This window comes from Tamandua tetradactyla, chromosome 2 (assembly GCF_023851605.1).
Source record: "Tamandua tetradactyla isolate mTamTet1 chromosome 2, mTamTet1.pri, whole genome shotgun sequence".
Taxonomy (NCBI): Eukaryota; Metazoa; Chordata; class Mammalia; order Pilosa; family Myrmecophagidae; genus Tamandua; species Tamandua tetradactyla.
The window spans coordinates 199,118,610-199,139,683 of NC_135328.1; the positions used below are offsets into that span (position 1 = coordinate 199,118,610).

At 49.8% G+C, this 21,074-nt stretch overlaps 1 protein-coding gene across 1 annotated transcript in view; it reads left to right on the forward strand.

Moving 5' to 3' along the window:
- The first annotated feature begins 2,417 nt into the window (after positions 1 to 2,417).
- SLC9A1 (solute carrier family 9 member A1) overlaps positions 2,418 to 21,074 on the forward strand; it is a 52,473-nt gene continuing 33,816 nt past the window's right edge. The window contains exon 1 of the mRNA XM_077150691.1: positions 2,418 to 3,615. Coding sequence (XP_077006806.1) covers positions 3,264 to 3,615 — 352 coding nt within the window. The 5' untranslated portion in view covers positions 2,418 to 3,263. The remainder of the gene's footprint in view (positions 3,616 to 21,074) is intronic.

Below are 21,074 nucleotides of genomic sequence, written 5' to 3' on the forward strand. Positions count from 1 at the left end.
CCGGACTCAGATGTCAGAACCCTGACTTAAGTCCTGGACTTGCTGCCTTGGGCTATGTGACCTTGGGCAAACTGCTTCACGTCTCTGAGCTGTGGTTTTTTCATCTGTAAAATGAGAATGAGAATAACTGCTAGTATTTATTGAGCTCTCACTATGCACCAGGGCTTGGATCATTGCTATACCTGGGGGACTTGTTTGTGAACTATGAAAGGCTTAACAATTGCAAGGCATTATTGTCGCTATTCTGGTCCTTGCTTAGATGCCATTCCTCTCTTTGATTACTTCCATTACAGCTGATGTTCTCTTTTCATCTGTTCCCAGGTGACACAGGGACCCTCGTCTTCCCTGAAGGCCCTTCTAGGCTCTTCCATCATCTCCGTGATAGCTGAGCCTATGCCAGGAGAATGTGAAGTACAGAGAACTTGCTTCAGTGTTGTCACCCTCAGTCATGGTCACATTACTCTTATTATTTAAATATATCTTTTTGCTTGTGGTGGGTTAGCAAACTTAGAGAAAAGTGCACCCACGAGGGCCTGCATGTTCAAAGAGTTATCACAAAACAACTACATCTATGTAACCTTTGTAAAAAATTAGTAGCACATCAGAAGTCCTCACAGTCTACCCCTTCCTTTGTGCCACTTCCCAATCACTACTTCTTCCTTCCGCCCCAAAGCTAATCATTATCTTTACATCCAACATCATAGTTTCCCTAATTTTGTACTTTATGCAATTACACAGTATTTAGAATTTTATGTTTAGTGTTTTTCACTCAACTTTGTTTGTGAAAGTCATTCATGTTGTTGTTTAGCAATAGCACATTCATTTTTGTTGCTATATAGCATTCTATCACATGAATACACCTCAATTTATTTACTGCCATTGTTGGCTATTTGGGTTATTTTCAGTTTTGGCCATTATGAATACTGCTGCTATGGACATTGTTATACCCACTGCCTTTTGTGTACATAAATATGCGTTATCTTATTTATTTGCTTCTTAATGCATATCAATATTTTTTCTTATCCATTTGTTTAATTTATTATCTCTCTCCCTCCAGTGGAGCATCAGTTCCATGAAAGCAGGGACCCTGTCTGTCTTGTTCATGGCGGTATGCCCAGTACTTAGCACCTGACACAAAGAAGGTGCTCAGTAGAATAAATATTTGAAGATAACGGAAACTGACATATGCCTAGCACTTTGACTTCATGGAGTGCTTTCACATACACTTTAGTTCTCACTAGAATCCATTTTGACTTAGATATTGTTAGTGTCATCACCCCCATTTTATGGATGAAGAAATAGGCTCAAAAAGGTGATATGACTTGCTGAAGATCATTCATCAGGCAACAGTTAACTAGATTTGAACCTATCTTAATCTGACAACAAATCCAGTAATCTTTCCACTGTATGCTGTTGCCTTACGAGATTGGAGAAGCCCAGGATTGAAATCCAGAACCACAGAAGATGGTAGAAGCAACCTCCTAAGAGTGCAGTTTATTTTCTACTTTCTGAAGTCCTAGAGTAGTGGAAAGAAGATCCAATGGAAAATTAGGACACTGGGCACTGTATAAACTGAGGGCAAAAACCATGTCATTCATCTCTATTTTGGCAGAGCACAGCCAAGGCTTATCACAAGATACCCAATAAATGTTGGACAAGCTGAATCAAATCCCTGTGAAATCACTCGTGACTTTGAACTAGTCACTTTGACTTCTTGGCCTCAATGTACTCTTCTGCAAAACAGGGACAGCATTTCAGTAGTTTAGTAGTTCTCTGTCCTCACACATGTAAGCTGTACATTAGAATCGCCCAAGGATCTTTGAAAAAAATACCCATGCCTGGGCACTCTCCTGAAGCAGTTTAATCCAAACCTCTAAAGATGGGTTTCCAGCAACACCACTTAAAAAAAACTTTCTAGTGATTAAGTACTGCCAATCAACACCACAGATTCAAACCTCGCTCTACAACCTACATTCTAGCTAAGGAACACTCTGTGCCTCAGTTTTCTCCTAGTAATGGTCTGGTGTGCCATTCTAGATACTTGATCTCATTTAGTCATCACGGTATCCTGGTACAGGTGCTACTACTACCTCCACTTTACAGATGAGAAAGCTGTGGAACATGTTCAGAAACTTGCTCAGGGTCACATGGTAACTAAATATTTAAGATAATAATATGTCTTTCACAGGATTATTGATAAGCCTTCATGAGCCCGCGGATGTGGAGGTGAAAGCGCTTTTTAAATAGTAAATCACTTTACTTTTTTTGCCTCTTGACTCTTCTTGCTCTTCCCACGTGATACTTCCTTCCCTCGGCGAAAGGGGCCGCTGTGCTGCGCGGGCGCTGACAGGTCGCTCTAGCCGCGGGCTCCGGTAGCTCGGTGGTGCCTATAAGAGGCGGCGCCGGGCTCAGCGCGGAATCAGTCTGCTGCCACCCGGGCTGAGGTTGTGGCTGGGATTAGGACTGGACCTGGACGCGGACGACCTGCCGCCGGGCCGTGGCGGAGCGCAGCGACGTCCAGGGGCCGCAAGAAGGGGCGTGTTGTCGCCGGCCCACCACCAGCCGCCCCCAGCCCGCGCCGAGGCGCCCTGCTGCCGGGCTGCCTTCCTCCGCCTTCCGCCTCCCTCCATTTCCCCGGAATCTCAGCCCAGCGCCTCGACCCCAGCCCTTCTCTGGGTGGGGAGCACCCGGCCGCTTTCCGGCTTCATTCCTTCCTGGCAGCTTGGACTCCCAGCGTCCTCTCTCCGTATTCCTGGCCTGGGTCCCATCCTCCCTGGTCCCCTTCCTTTAGCCTGGGCTCCCTACCCCTTTCCTTATTCCACAGTCCCAGCTCCTCAGTCACTTTCCTCAGCCAAGGGTCGCAGTCTTCCTTCTTCCTATCACTTGCCTGGGGTCCAGCCACCCCAGTCCCCTGCTCTGGCTCCAGGGCTCAGACTCCTCCCCTCCCCCTCTCTTTTCCAGGCCTAAGGTTCCACACCTTTGTCTCCTCCTGCAATCCTTCCTGGGTCCTTGTCCCTCTTCTCCATTTTGGAGTTCCAGTTCTCGGTCTCAAATCTTGGGGTTCCCACCTATTGCGACCCCCCCCCCCCACCTCTTTCCACCCCAGAGGACTGCTTCCACGAAAGTACTTCTCTAGAACATGAACTTTTCCTAGAGACTCTTCCAGTCTCTCTTCTGGCATTCGGACCCCTTCCTACCCATGTCCCACGTCTTACTCTCCCTTTGCTAAAGGTAGAGGCCCACTGGGCCCAGGGAGCAGGACGATGCCTCTGTGGCGTGGCATCAGTGGCCCCTCTCCACCACGGATCTTCCCTTCGTTTCTCATGGTGGTAGCCTTGGTGGGACTGCTACCTGTCCTCAGGAGCCATGGCCTCCAGCCCAGCCCCACTGCCAGCACCATCCGGGGCTCCGAGCCACCCCGGGAGCGCTCTATCGGGGATGTCACCACCGCCCCACCTGAGGTCACCCCGGAGAGCCGCCCTGTTAACCATTCCGTCACTGACCACAGCACGAAGACACGAAAGGCCTTTCCAGTCCTGGGTATCGACTACCCACACGTGCGCATACCCTTTGAGATCTCCCTGTGGATCCTGCTGGCCTGCCTCATGAAGATAGGTAAGTCCAGTTGGCTCTCATGCCACCACCACCACCTGACTGGCTTACCATTTGGGGCTGCCCAGGAATAAGGGTCCTGGATCATGGGCAGCCTCCATCCTGCTATCTTGGTCCTTCTCAAACTTTAGCTTTGTGGCCTCTGAGGTTTTGAGGCCTGCTAAGAATGGAAATCAGCATCTTGTGTGGGAGAGAGCAGGCAGGATGAGAGGATGGCCCCCACTGATATTAGGTACCTTCAGCAGGACTTCCAGGCCTGACAAGTCTTCCCCTGGCTGGGCCAGACCCCTTGGGAGCCAGACACCCAGATGTGTGTGAGACTCAGAAGTTTCTTCCAGCAAGAGGCACATTCTGCTTTGTGGACAGCAACTGGTGCAATTACATGCTTCATGGTAGAGTGGCCCAGGACAGAGAATAGCCCTCTCTACTTGACCTGTCTGAGGCCTGTCCTGTATAGCAGGAGCCCTGGGTGCTGGAGATTATAAGTGGGGTGGAACATGAGAGATTCTCAGATTCTCACATTCCTTTATCCCCAGAATGCTATCTGTCAGGTTTACCTGTCCAGGCTGGTTAGGAGTCCCTGAGTCAGTTTCCTGCCCAGGAATGCCATGCTTTATACAGTTTATGGGACAGGGACCCTAGACATTTCTGAGGCTTATTTTGAGGATGGAGGGAGAGCGGAGGAAGTTGCAGCTTGGTCTGGACCTAACTCACCTCCAGGTTAGCACCTGGCTGTGTCTTATGTGCCATCTGAGCTGTCCAGTCACATTGGCTTTCTGTCCGTCCAAGTAGAAGAGGTATAGGTGAAAGGGCTAGGGTGTTCTGGTCTGAAGAGACTTTGAAATGCCCTTTTTGGGGCAAAGGAGCAGAAAAGTTGTTCCCTCCCATAGGGGTGGTTTCCCTTCTAGGCCTGAGCATCCTGTCCTACTGGGTGGTCGATGGAGCTGACCAGAACCTGCATAGCTCAGAAGTCCCAATCCTTAGTCGTGGTGTCCAGGCTGGCTTTGATTGTTGCCTTTGCTTTTTTCAGTCCCCAGCGAACTGTGGAAGACACAGAGACATGGGTCTCTGCTCCCCTCTTTGCCTAAGGTTGGGTTTGGGGTGTTTATGACTCTTGGCACCTTTCCCAAGGACATGCAGAAGCTGAGTGGCTGTGCCAGTCAGGCTCTGGGACATGCTGCAGAAGGGCACTGGTGCCTGGCACTCTCACTGAATCTTGACAGATCCAGGATCTGGCTTCCTGGTGCCGAGCCGGTCACAGTGGCAGGGCTGGGCATGGAGCTGGGCTGCCAGTACCTACACACTGGTGGCAGCTGTGCTTCCTGGAAGAGTCAAGGACTGGGCAAAGAGAGCCATGTGTACTGATTCTGATACAATTTTGTGACCTTAAACAAGCTAGGGCCTTTTTCAGCTGGTCTCTCCCACCTGTGAAATGGGCAGGACTCTCTAGATTTGACCATACCAGTTGAGACCATGAGTCTTACCTTGTTGTAAAAAACTGAAGTCACTGTAATGTGTCATTTGCCTGTGTGAGACCAGAAGAGACCTTGCAATTGCTGTCTATAAACTGCCCTCCTCTCTCCAGCTCCCTCACCTCTGGACCCACACCTGGCATTGTGTTAAGGGCATTGGGGACTGGCACACAATGCAGGTCTCTCTCAGTGCCGGCTGACGGAATGAGAGCATAGCACAAAGATCCATTTTGGGCTGTTGGTAGTTATCCCTACAAGCCTCATGGTATCTTTAGTTCTAATTGGCCTGGCCTTCGTCACCACAGAGTACTGAGCCCAGGACCCTGGGCTGCTGGATGGCACAGATGCAGCCATGGCAAGGGTATTAATCTAGAAATCTGGAAAGCTGGCTGCTCATCCTGCCTTACTGTGACCTTGGGCCAGTCAGGCTCATCACCTGTCACTTGATCTTGATGGGCCTTGCCAGTCTGACATTTCCGCCGTTCCACTGGCTCGGATGACCCTGGCAAGTCACTCAGCCTTGGGCCTCAGTTTTCCCAGTGCAGAGTGAAGAGGTTTAATATGATCTCTAAGGGCCTTTGCTTTTCCAAAAGTTCGTGCCTCTGGCTCGGAAAGGCACTTTTCTGCCTATGAAAACAGAAGAGCAGTAGCATCTGGATTTCCTGGGGAAGAGAGTGAGAGGTGGTCAGAAGATCTCAGGGGTCCCTGTGAAGATGGCAAAAGTGGAAGCCCATTTTTCCTTCTCCTTTGTAGTGCAAAATCACGGTGGCATATGGGTTCCACCAGTGCCACTTAACGTCTCAGAGTCTTGGTTTTCTCATGTGTAAAATGGGGGAATATAATATTATCTAACTACAGGGTTGCTTATGTGACAGTGACATAAATTGATGCATATGAAGCTGACTTGGTACAGTCTTTACATATAGTAAATGCTCAACAGGAGGCAGCTGCCACCATGGCATTTTAGATACCTAAGATAAATGCATCCCTGCTTCAGCCTCCTATAGGTTTCCTCTGAACCTGGAGAGTTACAAATCCCTTAACCCTAGGCTGCCACCAGAGTCCTTCCTAAGTTAGTTTCCAGGTTTGGGATGTGGCCCATTGACTCTGTTCTTCCTTTTACTTAAGCTGCTTCCAGAGTTGGTCTAGGAGTTGGGGATGGGAATAAGAGAGATGGCACCACCTGCCTCTGGGGGTGAGGGTCTGGGGGCCATGCTACCTCTGCACAAATACCAAGAACTTGTCTGAGTGTCTTGCCTATTTTTCCAGTGCCCTAGCATGGGTAGGAGCTGTTTTGGAGCCCTCATTCTGTCATTGATGGCAGCTGCTTCCCTTGCTAGGTAATCCTGTAAGAATGGAAGGAGCTGCGTGCAGGTCTCCTTCCTATCCAAAAGCTCCTAATCATTTACCCATGCTAGGTAGACACTTTGTCAGGGATGGGTCGGGGAGGGACACAGTTAGAACTAAAATTCTAGAGTAAATGCTTCTAGGGTTTTTTTCTGACTGATTCAGTGGGTGGCCTTAGGTAAGTCACTTCTCTGGGCTCTTTTTCTCTAACAGTCAGGAATTCTTGGCTTTTGGGGTTTGGAGATGGGCATCTTGTAGGAGGGATCAGAACATTGGGAGATGTGTGAGACTAACCCTGAGCCTTAAGGTTAGGTCCGTTCCTCACCCCCACACCACAGGGTGGTGCATGCAAAGAATTCACCTGCATGAATTCTTTGTTCCCAGTTCACCTGACTCCAGTACAGTGCTTGTTCCAAGGGAGAACCTCTGGCATGCCATGAATTTGTTTTCCCATATTCCTGACCCAGAACTCCTGGCAGAGGACTGGGAGCCCACAAAGCAGGTGTTCATTGTCCCCTAACCAGAGACAAAAAAAGCTTTCTTTGTTCTTTTTATGTCTTATAGCTTGTTTTTTGGTTTTGGCTTTTGCAAGGTGTACCCTGCATTTCCTCCTGTGAGAAGGGAATAGGGGATCGTTATCACCCACATCACATGTGGAGATATCAGACCCAGCAGCTGGTTTCCCGTAAAAATAAGACTAGAACTTGTCTCTCCCACTCTCAACAGGAGAGAGGAACAGCCTGAAGGTCACCTTGAAACTGCCTCAAGAAGCCCAGATGGGACTAGAAAGAAAGGTGACCTTTTTCACTTCAGAAAAGCAGCTGTGTGACTGCAAGACAGTGGGAGGAGAGGTCAGCTGGGGACTGGGAGGAAGTCTTGAGGTAGGGCATATGTGTCTCCAGAAATGCTAGGGCACTTAAAGGATGTAGGTTGATCGTGTTGTCAGGAATTCATTCAGCTAAGTAGCTACTTCGTGCAAGAAGCTGTGATAGATGGGACATCCTTTCCTTTCCTTTCCACCCAGCCCTGTCCCATCAGCTGTGGTATAAAGGAAAGCCTTCATCACGAGGCCCCTGATACTGCCCCTTGGTACCCATGTAACCTTGGACAAGGCACCCCCTTTCCCTTGACCCAGCACCCCACCAGTATAATGTGAAGCTGCTGTCTCGGCCTTCTAAGACTGTTATGGTACCCACTTCACTGGAGCAGCTTTCAGGACCCATTCAGATTCCTCCCCTTTTGAGAGGTCTTCCCTGCCCACTCCAGCCCACAGCAATTGCTTTCGCTTTCTCCTCTGAACCCTTTTCCCTTATTGTTTTCCCACAACGTTGGCATTTGGCCCAGCCTGCCCTTTGATATTTCTTCTGTTGGGTGTATGTGTGCTTTAATAACAATTACCATTTATTGAATATCTGTGGATATTAGTGTCAGGCACTTTATTAAAAGTAATCTCATTAATCCCTACTGAAATGCCATGAGATAAAGGCTTTCTCTGTTTCGCAGATGAGGAAACTCAGAGAGGTTGTCTTCTGTGATTTTGAATTGCTATTTATTTTCTGTTCGAGTCTTGGCATAGCCTTCTAGAAGGGTGCAGCTGTGTGTGTCACCTCTTGGTGTCCCCCCAGCAGGTGCACAAGGCTCTGCACTGGGTAGGTTCCCAGCTCACACAGAGCAGGAGTATTTGGCTGCACTTGCTCTTGGGATTTTAGCACTCCCTCTAGTGCCTGGGCTGATGTCAACCATGGAAGCCTTCTCCCTGCCCAGAGAGAGCTGGAGGTGTTCTGCACCTGGCTTTGGGCCCATCCCCGGTCCCTGGGAGTCCACACGAGTGCTCCAACATCCCATAGTTAGGCTGATCCTTTCCCTGGTTCCATGGCAGTGACCCTGCCCTGCCATTTGTCCGCCTGTCTGACCAGAGCTTGCTGCATCTCATGGTCAGAAGCTGCTCGGGCTGGGGAGTGTCCGTTGGAGGGTGGTTTTCTTTAGCAAGCCAGGGTGACTGGCTTTGTGACTGTGATCTCCTGCTTTGGCGCAGGAAGGGTGCTGGGTTGCTTTGGGTTATCCTCAGGGCCAGCAGGATCTCCAGAGAGGCAGCCACTGTGTTGGGAGCAGGTGGCACAACTTTATTTAGCTCTACAAGGTGAGCGAGGTTTAGTGGTTATTCTCATCAATACCTTAATTTGTTGTTTCCAAAGTACTTGCATGTATGGTATTTAATTTTGATCATCTCCATGGTCCTGTGGGTTAGGATAACAGGTGGTATTCACAAGCCCACTTGACATCACAGGAAACTGACTCTCAGACTGTGGTCTGCCTGAGCTCACTTAACAAATAAGAGGGAAAGGGTGCAGTCCCTGGACTTCTAACCCCATGCCCTAAGCTGGGTTATTGTGAGGCTCAAGGGGAGTGAGAGAACCAGAGGTGCACTCAGAGTGAATGAGCAGACACGTCTGCGATGGCCATCTGGGGAGTTGCCAGGAAGGACTCCTGAAGGAGCAGGGCAGTCTGGGGCCTGGTGCCCATGTGACTCAGTCCTGGCTGCCTCAGCCCTGAGCACTTAGCAACCCCTGGAACACACCTGTATTCCCATGAAGGAGGAGTGTGAGGGGTGCTTTCAGAAATAGAGTCTGTGGAGCAGCAAGCCTCTGAAATGGAGGGCTTTTCTTCTCCCTCACAGTGTCATAGGCCCTCCAGGAGAAAGAAGAGGCAAGGAAGTGAATTACAACAGAAAACTCACGGATGGGGTTGGGGGGCAGGTCAAGAGACTGGAATCTGGTCTCAGCTCTTTTCTGCCTCACTGTGTGGCCTTAGACAAGGTACAGCCCCTGCTTCCTAATCTGTAGTAGAAGTTTGGGGTAATTATATTAGCTACCACTTACTAAGCACCTTTTCCAAAGACTGGGTCAGGTACTTCTTGCACAGCTAGAAAATATCGGGGTTTAAGCTGTCTGACTTTGGAACCCATACTCTTTTCATCATCCTGCCCTGACCCCAAGGGCCCTTTCTGTTCACCAGTTTTATTTTTCCCATAATCATTTTGAACTGGGGCGTTCTAAAAATTTTAGTGTTTCAAGTCTTGGCTGCTGTCTGTGGATCACTTCTTGGGTTTGGGGAAAATAAGTGTGACCCACCCCAGTTCCCCCACTGTGAAGCAAAGATCACTTCCCAGAGGTGACTGCATTTAGAAACATCAGAGGGACAGGGAATTGGAGCAAAGGGGCCCCAGGCTCCCTCTGAGAACGCCAGCCTGCACACAGCTGTCCTGCCTGCCTCCTTCCCTCCCCACCCCCACCTGCCCCCTTTCCATCTGAGAGGGGAGAGGAGGGGAGAGGAGGCTGGCTCAGCAAACCCAGGGCCGGGTTATTCCTGAGTCATCCATCGCCTGTGTGGGCCTCATTTTCTAGCACTCACTCCCCCTGCAAATGTCTGAGTCAGATATGTCTCCCCAAGGTTGTCTGCACACACTGCACCCGACCAAACCATCTCTTTAGATGCTGATAAACATCAACTGATACTTTAAGGCAGCCTGTGATTATATGTGGATATTTTTAATCTTATGGACTAATCTAATTTTAACTGAACTTAGTTTTGCATTGTGCCTACATCAGTGGGCTGCCCCCCTTCTCTGGGATCATGCTGACTTTATTTCCTTCCCCCTAAAGCTCATCCAAAATGCAGGACCAGTTTTGGGGTCTTGTGAGCCAGTCCTGAGCCTTGAGTTCTAATATTGACTTGCTGAGACTCTGGAGTTCCCCACGTTACCCCAGCAAGCTGTTTTCCTGCAAAGGTATGCCCTTCAGCAGCTGTGACTTCAAAATGAGAAGTCCTGTTCCTTCCCAGGCCCCCTTCCCAGTCCCTCGGGGGACACTTACCCCTAAGCCTAGACCAGCCCTTCCACAGTACTGAGCCTATTTCAGTCCGGGCCACCAGGGGTGGAGGGGTGACATCACAGCTGTGTGTAAGGCAGAGCCCACAAGCTCACTAACATAATAAATGGCTAACACTCATGTAGCACTTGATGCATGCCAGGCAGAGCTCGCCAAGGCTGTGTCTTTGTCGTGGCCAGCCAGGACCAAGAGTGGCTAATGAACTCATCTGCTGGAACCAGGGCTGAAGAGGCAGGTCAGCTGACATCACCAGCAGGCATTGAGCACATGGCCCATTAGGAGCTAAGAAGACTGAAACCCGGGCCCTGCTTCCAAAGAGCTTCCAGTCTGCTCAGGAGAAAGCGTCCATGTTGGGGCTGGGTAGATGTCTGGCAAAGAAGAAGTTCAGAGGGAGTGAGCTGGGGTGGTTAGGGAAGACAACTCAAAGGGGTAACTTGAGCTTGAGGGACGGAGAGGAGTTAGATAAGCAGGGAGGAAAAAGGGAGCTATTCTTAGTGCGCAATTTCCAGAGGAATGTAAGTCCTGTGAGGGCAGGACTTTTGTTTTACTGGCCTATGTTCCTGGCACCAAGTAAAGGCCTCCATAGCTATTTGGGGGATGAATGAATGAACATAACTGACTTCTATGTAGAGAGAGTGTGAAGCAATTAGGGCAGACAAGAAATCAGTTTGGCCCCTCCGCGAGGAAGTAGGGAGAGGATAGGTGGCTTCAGCCTGAATATCATTCAGTCCAGGAGGTTAACTGGCCTTGAAAGTGACACTCACAAAGGGATGCTTTAGGAATTAGCCCACCTTTAAGTGGTGCAGCCTTGGCCCCTCCGTCTCTGGCTCTGATGGAGGGGGGGCTACAAGGGCATTTTCTCCACACTGAGTGGAGTCTCTGGGAGGGTGTGGGTTTGCTTGGTTGGTCCTCGATGTAAGTAAAAGCCAAGTACCAGAGCTTCCTCTGGGAGTTGCCCAGAGTCATAATTGAATCAAGCCTTTCTGGGGAAGATTCTGCAAGTCATAAACAGCTTGTGTCTGTGAATGAATGAGATTGGTAGCCATAAACCATGTAAGAAGGCAAGCTTTTTACTTTACAGATATACCCGGGCAGGTTTCCTAATGGCTTTTCTTTGTTTTTATGTGTGTGTTGGGGATGGGTAGGGGCTAGAATCTCCTTTCTGTGGTAGATTTATTTTTATAATACAAATAAATACAATATGTTCTTGCTAAAAAAAAAAAAAATAGCAAAACAAAAGTAAAGCCCAACAGTGCAGAAAGCATTAGAGTGACAAGTAAAAGTGCCCGTCCTGCTTCTCTGACTGCCCCACCAGTGCCCTTCCCATAGGATGCCACTGTCAGCTTTCTTGCACATCTTTTCTAAAATTCACTTTGCACAGAAGAGCGTGTGAGTGTGTGTGAGGGTAAATTTAGTTTTAATAAAGCCATTTGTTAAAGGGAGAGAGCTCTGGGCTGGAACTTGGGGACCCGAGTCCCAATCTTGGCTCTGCCTCTTTCTTGCATATTGACCTATGGTGAGTCATTTCACCTCCCTACTCCTTATATTCCCCACCTGGGGAGCTCATTGTTGGAAACGCTGTCTGGGGCTTTCCAGTGGGGAAGGCAGCCATCCCAGGGAAGCCCTTGTTGTGGTGAGGCATGGACAGGCTTTGACGCCCTTGGAAGTGGCACTCTATGGCCCCGTGCTTTGGGGGCGGTCCAGTGCTGTCATCGAGCTTGGCCTCAAAGCACAGATTCTCAAGTATAGGATCATGGTTATCTCTAGTTTAGGATTAAGGGGTTGAAGAAATGTGTCTGTAGAGGGCAGCTGTCTTGCTAAGGAAGTGAGACAATACTCAAGGGAGAAAGCACAGATAAAAAATTGTGTGGCTTAGGCTGGGATGCAGAGGGAATCAGTGAAGAGGAGAAGAGATGACGGAGGGCTTCCCGTAGGAGGTGGTCTTTAGAGGTAGGTCAGATGGAGAAAAGGGACATCATTCAAGAGGTGTTGCTTTAGGGGAGTATCTTAGTTTGCCAGGGCTGCTATAACGCATACCATACACTGGTTGGCTTAAATAACAGAAATTGATTGTCTCACTGTTTGGAGGCTAAAAGCCCAAAGTCAAGGTATTTTCTCGAAAGTCTGTAATGTTCTGGTGGTGGCTTGCCGGGAGTCCTCTATCATGTGGCGATCCGTCTCCTCTTCACTCCTACTATCATGTCCAAATTTCCTTTGCTTTATAAGGACTTCCGTCCTATTAGAGTAAGGCGCACCTTGTTTCAGTTTGGCTTCCTCTTAGTAGGATCTTCAGAGATACCATTTACAAATAAGTTCACACTCATAGGACCAGTAATTAGGACTTAACTTGTCTTTGTGGGCCACATGATCTACTCCACAACAAGAGGGATTCTGGCTTGACTGGGAGAGTGGACTGGGCGATCTGCTGTTTCTTTAAGATCTAGGTTTCTATGATCTTAAAGTAGAGATGCTTCCCCAGTTTATGATGGAGTTCAAGGGGCCTGTGGATCCCCCAAAATAGTCTTCAGACATTTGTAGATGTTTGCTTTTATCTGAGGGAGAAGGCTCATAATAGTCATAGATACGCAAAGAGACTGTGACCCTCAAAAGGTTAAGGGCTTCCGCCTTTTGTCCTGTGGGAATCGGAATAAGGGGACCTCCGTGGAGGACTGACTGGTTTGGAATGAATCTTTGGGTGAAGGAGGAGTGGAGTTTGCCGGGGGGAGAGAGGGTGAAGGCGGGGATGCTGCGGAAAAGCTAGGCAAGGAGGGCTTAGCCCAGGCAGGATGAGTAAGCTTTGTCCTGGGGAAAGAGAAGGGAAAAGGATGCCTTAAAATAGAGAAAGTCTTTTTTTTTTTTGGATTGAGAATCAAAGGTTTTATCTGCACTGTGCAGGTAGGGAAGGTACTGGGTTCCTCTGCTCCCCTGGGTCTGCTGGGTTTCCATGGCGAGTCTAGCTCACACCCCAGGAGGTCATTCAGGCCTCCCACTCCAAAGAGGCTAGGGCCCAAACACACACATTAGGGGAAGCAAACAACACGCTTTGAGGTGGCAAACACAGGGAGAGCCTCTGAAGGTGCAAAGGCATTGAGGCCCCAGAGCTGGGAAGTCCGGATTGGCCTCTGCTGCTTCCTGGACTGAAGATTTGCATTCTCCTCCTCTGCCCTGCTCCTGGGAGTGAATGTGTAAAACATTATTCTAATTCTAGAATGTTAGAGGTGGAAAGAACCTCATCAGGACCTGTGCCCTCTGGGCACTCACCCCGACCCTTCCCTGCTCTGTTAACTAGGCAGTAAGAGCCTGGACAAAACTTGAGTAGGGGCCGTGTCTTTGCCCCAGATGTTGGTTTCTAAGTATTGTCAAATCTCAACTTTTTCCATTGGGTCCTTTAAGCCTGAGGATAGGCAGCTTCCTGCTGGGGTATCTGTTAGGGAGCTGCTCCTGGCAAGGAAATCTTTGGGCCTTGCAAGGAGACCAAGTGCAGGGCTCAGGACTTGTGAGCCTGCCTTGAGCCTTCTGCCCTTACCTATCAAATTCCTTAGGCCTTTGTAGTCCATCACAAGCCAATGTTGAGCCCAGGTACTGTGCTTTTTATAGCATCTTTGCCATTAAACCAGGGAAAGATCCTATCTCCTGGGTTCTGGGCCAAGGCCCACAGGAATCTTGATGCTATAGCAGGTGGGCAGGATGCCAGCAGGAGGCGGGGCCAGTTCACCTGGCCTAACTCCGGTTACAGCCAGCTGGGGGAGGAGGAGCAAGCACCCATCCTTCCCTGACTGAGCTTGGCCTGCCTGGCTGGTGGAAGGTACAAGGAGGCTTTTAAGCTGCTCCTCTTAAGACGCTCAGGGACTGCTCTTAAAAATGAGATCGAGACACTGAACAGTCAGGCAGTAGGAAGAGGGTGTTATTCGAGGTGCAGATGGAATCCTCTGGGAGTTTAGAGGAGGGAGAGAGACCTTTCTGTCTCGGAGGATCAGGAGAGGCTTTGTGGAGGTGGCTGTTGAGCTCTGCCTTGAAGGATAGGTAGGATTTAGATGAGAGGAGACAGCTTGAACAAAGGTACAGAAACAGGTCTCCCTGGGCACAACCAGAAGCTTTCTGCAGGGGGCAGGGCCTCAGAGTTGCAGGAGAGGGTTCTGCTTGCTGAGCACCTGCTGTCAGAGCCACTCAGGGCAGGTCCATTTGGAAACATGCTTACAAGCATGGTTTTGCAGACTGACAGACCTGGGTTCGAATCTCAGCACTGTGACCTGGAGAGAGGTCCGGAGGATCCTGGGAGAACACGCATTTCAGATATGTAGCATTAGTGTGGCATATATGGAAAACACTTGAAATGGGGGTGCTTAGGAGGTGCCACTCTCCTCTAGGGGCAGGAGGAGAGAAATGTTGGCTTGTTCCCTCTGATGCCTTAATCTCCCAGCAACTGAATGTTGACATTCTGCCCTGTGTCCAGTGCTGTGCTAATAAAGCACAGAGTTGATAATATTTAACCTTTTAATGAGTGCATCCCTAAGATAGAGCACTTTCCAACATGCATGGGGAAATCTTTTGGGGGAAGGTGCTGTTATTCCCCTTTATTTCCTTTCTGGGTTTTTTTGTTGTTGTTGTTGTTTTTGGGGTTTTCTGTAACATATATACAACATAATTTTTTTGCCATTTTAACCATTTATAAGTGTGCAATTCACTGGCATTAATTAGTTTTACAATGTTCTGCGATCATCACCACCTTCTATTACTAAAACTTTTTCATCACCCAGAACAGAAACTCTTTAGCTATAATTCCCCATTCTCCACCCCCCACCCCACCCCCAGCCCCTGGTAAACCTATAATCTACGTTCTGTCTCGATGAATTTGCTTATCCTAGATATTTCGTATAAGTGGAATCATACTTTATTTGTACTTTTGCCTTTGGCCTATTTCACTTAGCATAATGTCTTCGAGGTTCATCCATGTTGTAGTATGTATCACAGCTTTCTTTGGCTGAATAGTATTTTTATTTTTTTTTAGCAGATAAGGAGACTGACGCCCAGAGAAGTTAGGTGACTTGCCTGGAGTATATGACCCTGATGTGGCACAGCTGAAGCCAGAACCCAGGACTTCCCATTCCAAGTCCTGTGCATTTTCTATGTAACAGTCATTTCACCACCTAGCAGTAGTTGCAAGACTTGTTGCCTGAAAAATTTAATGAACAAAGCAGTTTCTTTTGATAACTTGATGTGTAGCTATAAAAGCACTAGATTTTACAGCACAGATGATGACTTTAAAACAGGCCCAACGATGATAAGGCATCGAGTGTGTTGTGCCATTGTTAAGAGCAGGAGGTTCTACCACATCCTAGCTGCATCACCCTGTTCGAGTCTCAATTTTCCCAAGCAAATAATGTGTGTAAAGCCCCAGAATGTCATAAGCACGCAGTAGCAGGAGTTGCTACTATCCCTGTGGCATTAGACAAAGACCCTTATCGTCTGCTGCCGTTAGGGGAGCCTTTGAGGGGGAGATGAAAACGATCTCCGGAGGATGATTTTAGATTTGTGGGCAGGAGGCCATGGGGATAGGACAGAAGGTCACCCATCTAGGGGGTGAGGGTGGAAATGAGAGCATCTGGATTGGGTTTTTAGTTGGAAGAGGGGGAAACATACCCTCAGCTAAGTTTGATTTATGCCGATAAATGCTGTGCTGAAAGATGGACAGATGAATAAATATAATTCCAGACTCACAGTCTGCTGGGGGAGGCAGATGCTTAAGCTGGCACTGTGAGATACTGTGAAGTGCCACAGCAGGGGCCTGTGGAGCTGTGGGGGCGGGGCCCTGGATCAGGGAATGGTGCCTTAGAAGGTACTATTTGAGCTGGGTGCTGGAGGTTAAGCAGAGGTTTGCTCAGCTCGCCTGGAGGGGAGAACATAAGAAAGGCACAGAGAGCTGAACAAAGCAAAGCTATAACCATTAGGCTATTCTCCACCCCCTTCCCTTCAGCCCTAAGCACACCTCACCCACCTGCCTGGCTGGCCAGAGAAGGCAGGCAGGAGTGAGCCGCGGTGAGGGATGTGAGGAGGGAGAACCTTTTATCAAGACCCTCCCCAGTGCCTGGCCTTGTGCTGAGGGCTTCTCAAGGCACATCATGATTCTCACAACAGCCCCAAAAGTGTTGTGAGTCATGGCATCTGCCTTTTTCCAGCTTGTGGTTCACCTCGGGAAAGTGAAATAAGCAACAATGAAGTGCTCACTGCTGTGCTCCTGTCTCACAGCACAGAAGTACTTCAGGGAAGGGAGAGATGTGGCAAGAATGAGCCAGGGGCAGAGATCTTGGTGCAGGCGCCTCCCTGAGACCCCCATAAGAGGATGGGCAGCGGCACAACAAGCGAGCTGGGTGTGGGTGAGCCCCTGGGGGGAGGCCCAGACAGCTGGAGCAGGAAGTCTGGGCTGGGGCTCCATGAGAAGTAAGATTGGGTAGGGGGGTGAGGGCTGGTTTCCTGAGCATCTAGAGCTCTGCCAGAGGGGTGCAGACTTGGCGGGGCTTCTCAGACTTGTGGAAAGCAGGACAAGGATCGAACATTTTGCCCACTTCTTTCATCTCCAGTTCTGTTCTCCTTGTCCAAGGCTCTAGCGTCATGACCCAGTGGCCTCCTGGAAGGTCTGCCAGAGCCTCTCCTGTCTCCCTATGATTGGTCCTCCATGGAGCAGCTGGAGGAGACTTTTAAAAAAGTAAACCAAAACGTGTTATTTCCCTGCTTAAAACCTTTCAGTTGTTTTCTGGTGAACTTAGGACAAAGTCCAAGAGAGGTTTGGTCTACACCTCTCCTGGCTTCATGTCCAATTGCTTCTTCGCTCCAGTCACACTGGCCTCCCTGTGTTCCTCAAACACTGTGTCCTCAAGCCCCTCCAGAGATCCACAGCCCTTGCTTCCCCCCAGCAGGAAATCCTATAGGCCCTTGCAGGTTCCCACTCTCCGCACCCAGGCCTCTGATCAAATGCCTTCTCTTCAGGGAGGATCCCTGACCGCCCAGTCTGACGTGTGGCACTCACAGCCCCACTCCCACTCCCGTGCCAGACACTATTCTGAGTTTCCACAGCACAGCTGTGGATAAGACAGAGGGTCCCTGACAGCAGGGCTCACATGCTAGTGGGGGGCACTGCAGAGTGGATGCAAAAATACTGCCAGGTAGCAAGAAGAGAGATGATGGGCTGCCTTGGATGGCCAGTGAAGTACTCTAAGGAGATGACATTTGAAGCTGAGACCTGGATGATAACAAGGAGCCAGACATTCAAAGACCAGGAGCCCTAAGGAATGCTTGTTTGAAGTGTGGCAAGAGGAAGGAGAAAGGTAGGGCCAGCTCACGATGGCGCTGCAATTTCCTCTGGGTGCTGTGTGCTACCACTGAAGGGTTTGAGTAGAGGGTAGCCTGGTCTGACGTTGGGAAGGATCCTGCTGAGCAGCCTGGAAGTCAGAGCTGGAGTGTCCGTTCTCTCGCCCTGACTTGTTCGCAGAGTGAGCTGAGTAAAGCAGGTCCCTGGCCACCAGCAGCTCAGCCAGGGTCTCTGAGAGCAATGAGAGCCAAGCTTTCAAGGAGGCAGCACTCTGGCCAGCCCAGAAGTGTGACAGAAGCTGCTGCAAGGGACGGGCAAACTGGGAGCTGGAGCCGAGAGGGAGGGGCTGAGTGGGGTTCCCGTCTCTGCTGGACTCCTTCCTTCTGCCTGCCCTCCTCTTTGCAGCCTCACTGCCTGCAGCCAGGCAGTCACCAGACCTGTCATGTGGAAGGTGTGCACTGCCAAGCACTGGTCCCCGGGCAAGCCTGTTCCCCGCTGAACCTCATGGTGATGGCCTGGATCGTTGTCAATAGACCCAGGAAAGGCAAGCCAAGAATCAAATCTTGGAGACAGAGTGAAAAGGGGTGTGCTGGAAAGATAAGGGGGTTGGAAATTTTAAAAACCTGGACTTGACTGCGGGCCTTTCTACTGCCGCATGGTTGAGAAGGTGCAGTGAGAATGCTAATGGAGGGTCCCAGCAGTCAGGGCTCAGGCAAGTTTGGTGAGCGATGATAGAGCCTGCCCCAACCCCCTCAGCTTACAGAAGAGGAAGCAGAAGCCCAGAGCGGAAATGACTTGCCCAAGGGCCACAGTGGGCAGTGACAGGGCTGGGGCTAAGCTCAGGTCTCCTGACTACTAGTCCAGGGCTCCTCTAGGAGGATGTAAATGATCCTTCTTTCCCAAACTGTCCCTTCTGCAGAGCTGGAGCAGCTTCCCCTGTCTGTCCCTGAGTACCACCCTGGAGGTACTGACAGTTTTGTGTGGGAGATAGGCATGCAAACAGCTAAAATACAGGACAGGCTGCAGAGACACAGGAGGCGAGGGGCATGGGTCCTGGCAGCAGCCGGGCCTCGGTTCTGGTGCTGCCCCATAGAAATAGAAGAATGACAGAGCCTAAACCCAGGCTGGGACAGATCACAGAGGCCTCTGCCTCAGTGCAGAGGAACATAATCTCTTTGCTGTGGGCGACAAGGGCTGTAGAGGTTTTGGGGAGAGGCATGATTATGACTGGCCAATTTAAGAGGCAGGATCTTCTGGCAGGTGAAGGGACTAGAAAAGGTTTTTTCCCAGAGTTCTGGTTCCTGGGAATTTTCCGCCTCCACCCTCCATGAATAATTATGCTTCCTAAGAACCTGATCAGATGGGAAACTGCAGGAAAAGTTTTGGGACAGGGATTGTGTAGGAGTTAGGGGGAGGGGGGAAAGGATGTAGTTGGAGAGGGGGTTCCATGCCAAGCAGCAGGAGATGGCTCCCTGTGGAGGGGGAGGGCGGGAAGCCTGAGCAGGGCTGGGAATTTAAAGCTAAGTGTGGGTGGCTCTGGGGGAGCTGAGTCCCTCAAAGCTCCTCTGACCCTCGTTCCCCCATGGGGAGGGAATAAGGCTGACTGGTAGGGTCTGGCCTTTCTGGGGCAACAGCAGCCGGAGGCCTGGCAGGAAAAGGGGAGGCGGTGGGGCCTAGACCCAGCTCTACTGCTTGGCTTATCTCTGAGGAGCCAGCCCTTCTACCCCTGGAATTCCGTTACTGATGTGCACTGGGGGCTGACTTGTTCAGGTTGTGGGTGTGCGCTGGGCAACCTCTCCCGGCGCAGACTTGCCCAAGGGCCACAGTGGGCAGTGACAGGGCTGGGGCTAAGCTCAGGTCTCCTGACTGCTAGTCCAGGGCTCCTCTAGGAGGATGTAAATGATCCTTCTTTCCCAGACTGTCCCTTCTGCAGAGCTGGAGCAGATTCCCCTGTCTGTCCCTGAGTACCACCCAGGAGGTACTGACAGTTTTGTGTGGGAGATAGGCATGCAAACAGCTAAAATACAGGACAGGCTGCAGAGACACAGGAGGCGAGGGGCATGGGGCAGTCCTTTGCCTGCCCCAGCTTCCAGCAGGCCAAAAGCTTTAGTTGTGGGCCCGGCCGCCACGCCCATCTGCCTTGCCCATTAAACAGCTGCCCTCGGTGTACTGAGGCTTCTGGTGAGCCCGGCTCCACTGACAGTGATGGGCGGCCAAACCGCAGCGGCCAGTGGTTAGCAGTGAGGAGTGAGCGGCTCCCCACATCTGAACCCAGGAGCCTGGGCCGCCTGTGGAGGGTTCAGATGGCTGCATTGGTGGAGAATCAAGGCATCCTTTGGGAAGGTCAGGCATCAACAGAGCCTGCTGCTTAGGATCACCAGAGTTCAACAGAACAGGCCTGCGCTTGAACCCCAGCACCACACCTTACCGGCTGTATCACCCGAGGCTGATTGCCTGATGGAAGCATCCTCTTTCTAGAAGTAATTCTTGCTCCCATGTTTGTTTAACGCCTATACACCCTTACTTATTTCATGGAGGAATGACATGCACACATACACTGATCTTAAGGTGCACTTGATTATTTGCCAGTGTTTACGTCCATATTAACGGCCACCCAGATCAAGTTATCCCCCTAAGGGGACCCCCTTAGGACCTCTTGTGCCCTTTGTAGTCTGTAGGTACCCCCCATCCTGCCCCCACCCAGGTAGTCACTATTCTGACCTTGCTATCATTGACTGATTTTACCTGTTCTTGAACTTGACATAAACAGAGTCTCTTGTGTCTGGCTTCTTTCACTCAGCATAGCCAAGAGGTTTATCTCTGTTGTTGTGTGTTCCGGAGGTTTGTTCTGCTTCGTTGCTGGGAGCTTTTGCCCTGTATGAATTCACCACAATTGGTTCATTCTCCTGTTGATGGACATTTGAGTTGGTTCCTGTCTTCGACAATTATGAATAACATTGCTGTTTAACATTCTTGTGCTCCATAGGGTTTTTGTGACAATTAAATGAATAACCTATTACAGTAAAGTGCCTAATACAAAGTGTTGACTCAGAGCAAATGCTCAGAAAATTTCCCCCTGGACTTTTTTGGCTCAAAAAAGGGAAGAAGGAAAAAAGAAATTTTTTCCTGCATATGTATATAAAGAAAACTACGCAAGTTATTTCCCTTTCACCCTGTGCTCCTCAGAGCCAACCACTCTTAATGGTTTATTATGTCCTCGTGGACTTTTCTCTACATCTGTATGAATCTTTTAAAAATAAAAATAGTTTTACAAAAGTAATCATGCTGTTCATACTCTTTTGCAACTTTTTTCATTAAATCTGGTCTTTTAAAAGAGTCCCCCTGTCTACACTGAGGGAGCAGTTTAGAGAGGGACAGGCTGGGGTCAGCTCACAGGTGCAACTATTCTCTGGGCTTCCTCCATATGGAACCCAGAGTTTGACTTCCAAA